This window comes from Arachis ipaensis, chromosome B06 (assembly GCF_000816755.2).
Source record: "Arachis ipaensis cultivar K30076 chromosome B06, Araip1.1, whole genome shotgun sequence".
In the NCBI taxonomy this organism is placed as follows: domain Eukaryota; kingdom Viridiplantae; phylum Streptophyta; class Magnoliopsida; order Fabales; family Fabaceae; genus Arachis; species Arachis ipaensis.
The window spans coordinates 19169311-19172303 of record NC_029790.2 but is presented as its reverse complement, the minus strand read 5'-3'; the positions used below and the strand labels follow the sequence as shown (position 1 = coordinate 19172303).

Here is a 2993-nt window from a genome sequence, read left to right as displayed (position 1 = left end):
GTGCGGCACGAATGGAGCTTAGGCGAAACCATGGACGAACCGGAGGTGGGTTAGCCATGGCTTGGTGGGTTGAGGTGGGAAGTTGTGAAGCCTTAAAAAGAAGAAATGAGAAAAATGTATTGAGATGGAAGATGGTAAGTATGGGTGCAAAATGATATGGCATAAGGCATTGTTATTTATAGAATCCAAAGTAAATAAACGTATAACTTGTGTGAGGTTGAAACAAAAAGGCCGCGAATTATGTATCCGAGTGAGACCACTCCAATGCAAAATTAAAATAGGGAAAGCATCGGATTCAATATGGCCAGCTGACACAAGCTCATATACCTCACAAAGCAAGGTTCGAATCACAATTCACAGTTTGAGTCATTCGAAATTTACTGTGTTGTGTTCCTGTCTCACCCGAAATATGTTATACCTAATAATCAAGAATCATACTACTTATTACATAGCTCCTTGCAGTTTATAGGATCATTCATACGTCTCAATTCTCGTATCCTACTTCCTACCTCATTGATATTATCTTTACCACTATACTGACAGTGTTTGGCATGCTTCTGACTTTGCTTGTTTAGTTAGCCAAGTAGCGATACCCTCTTGCCTTGCATTGCCTTTACATACTTTTCCTTCTTTGGAAGATGCTTCAGTTCATGGAGCTTCCTTGCCAATGCCAATAGAGTGGTGTAATGTAAACGACTCACATGCAGGCTATCATATCCTATCCTATCTCAGCGTTTCACAAGAAAAGAACCGCCAAGTGGGTCCTTTTTTATACTGTGTTATTGCTTTCTATTTGTTCCTTCTTTGGTTAAAGATGGTTACTATTTAATTAATTAACTAAAGAATGCTGGCTTAAGGTTCCAAACTATCACGTACAATGATTCTTTGTTTCCGACTCAATATATATAGTTTAAACGATGGTCATAATGTCTTCCAATTTCAATTTTATATTACTTTTTATGTGGACCCGCCTCTTCATGTCAAATCATATAAAAACACGGTTCTTATTTATTTTAGTTAAGGCTAATTTATACGGCTCCTATTAATACTGTATACGAACAATTAAATATTAAATTCAATCACCAAAATTAATTATTAATATAAAATATATATTAAAAATAAATTAAATAATATATATTTATATACAAATATATAATAACTAATTTTAAATATAATAATATAATAATAAAATATAATAAAAATTAGATAATTAATTTTTTATCTTGTAATTAAATTAATACTAATTAAATCTATTTTTTATTTAAAGTATTAGTCTCTTAATATTTTCTAAGGTAATATTGCCATTCAGTGGCAAAAAATTGCTTATTCGAGGAGATTAGGACAAGAGAATATTTACCATGCCTAAGAATTTGTTCATAAATTGTGCTTGCATATATACTTATACGCATTTACTATTTTGATACCACGCTTCATAAGGCTATAATGAATTAGATAAAGAGATTGAAGATATTGTGCTTTATCTTTGGGTAAGAACCAGTAATAAAAGGGAAGAGCAAGCAAACAAACATAAATTTCTACAAACATTTGACATCATTTCACTCCTATGTTTAATATTTTTATTTTAAACATCCTATATTCTTTCGTTCCGTCTCCTGCCATATGATTAACAATTTGCATATGGTTCAATGCATGGAATAATATTGGAAACTGCTATCATATTTATAACTTTAAATAGCAATAGTAACTTATGTAAAATGACAATAGTAGTGGGAATTTCACTTAAAATACTTCTTTTTTTAAAATACATCTAAATTATTGATGAGACAACCAATCATTTTTCCTACCAAAAAAGGCAACTGTTTCACATTAAATGATATAACTAGTTTTGTTTGTACTTATGTCTTGTGTTTAAGAAGGTAAATTTTCTTATAAATGATTTAGATATTATACTTTATTCTTTATTTATTTATTATTTTGTCATGGTTTAAAAAATATTTTGAGAAGCAAACATCTTAACACCTAAGATCTACCATAGTAGTTGGTTATTTACCAAGTATCATCAAGATATGATTCCACTTTGGAGCAATCATTTCAAATGATCTAAATGCAATATTAGTTACATGCAAAATATATTAGCAAAGAATGCTAAGTGGTGTAACACTGTAACAAAATGAGGACAACAATGTAATACAATTATGAAATTGTTGATCGGCACACAAATTATTATGGTAAGAAATAGTAACGAGAATGGGAATTGCAAAATAATTTACATTTTTTGGCATTACGATTTATGAGAGGAAATAATCAAGGCCATTTGGTGAACTCAAACACTTTGAATACAATTTCAATTCCAGTGGGAATCTGCCACACAAAGAGGAGAACATTTAATGTATTCAATGCTATGTGAAGATTTCTAGCAGTTTCACTTCCTCTCTGCATTGGTGGTACTAAAGCTGCTGCCAGTGCCCATAGCACCGTAATACCTGGTGCATATAAATCAATAGTCACACATTTATAGCCTAATGTTGATTATCTTTGCAAGTTTTGTATCATTATTTTTTCATTAACATTGTTACTGTAGATTAAAAAATATTGTGTTAATTTTATGTACTTATATAATTTTATTATAATTAATTACTATTAATATTAAATTAATAAAAAAAATTTAAGTAACAAATGTGGCTAGAATAAAGTACCACAATATAGTCACCAAAAAAAAAAATACCACAATATTGTTTTCTTCTGTAACACATTGGGAATACTACCAATTCTAATGCTTGATTAAATAATTAGGAAGATCCAGCGAGAAAAAAAAACAGTAAGGTAATTAGGAAAGTGAATCTTACCCATTAGAAGAGTACTAAGAGTGTAGAGAAATGATATAAATTACTTTTAGTTTAGAGTACAATGGGATGAACAATGGAAATGGATACTAGGAGGTTTAATCAATTCTTTTAAATTTAAAATTTTTTAAAATTTAAATTTTAAGTCATGAATCTAAATTTTCTAAATTCTAAATCCTTAAAAAATAA

General features: G+C 29.6%; 1 protein-coding gene across 1 annotated transcript in view; it reads right to left on the bottom strand.

Moving 5' to 3' along the window:
- LOC107646104 overlaps nt 2061-2993 on the bottom strand; it is a 3438-nt gene continuing 2505 nt past the window's right edge. The window contains exon 2 of the mRNA XM_016350299.2: nt 2061-2444. Within this exon, the coding sequence (XP_016205785.1) occupies nt 2266-2444 (179 nt within the window). The 3' untranslated portion in view covers nt 2061-2265. The remainder of the gene's footprint in view (nt 2445-2993) is intronic.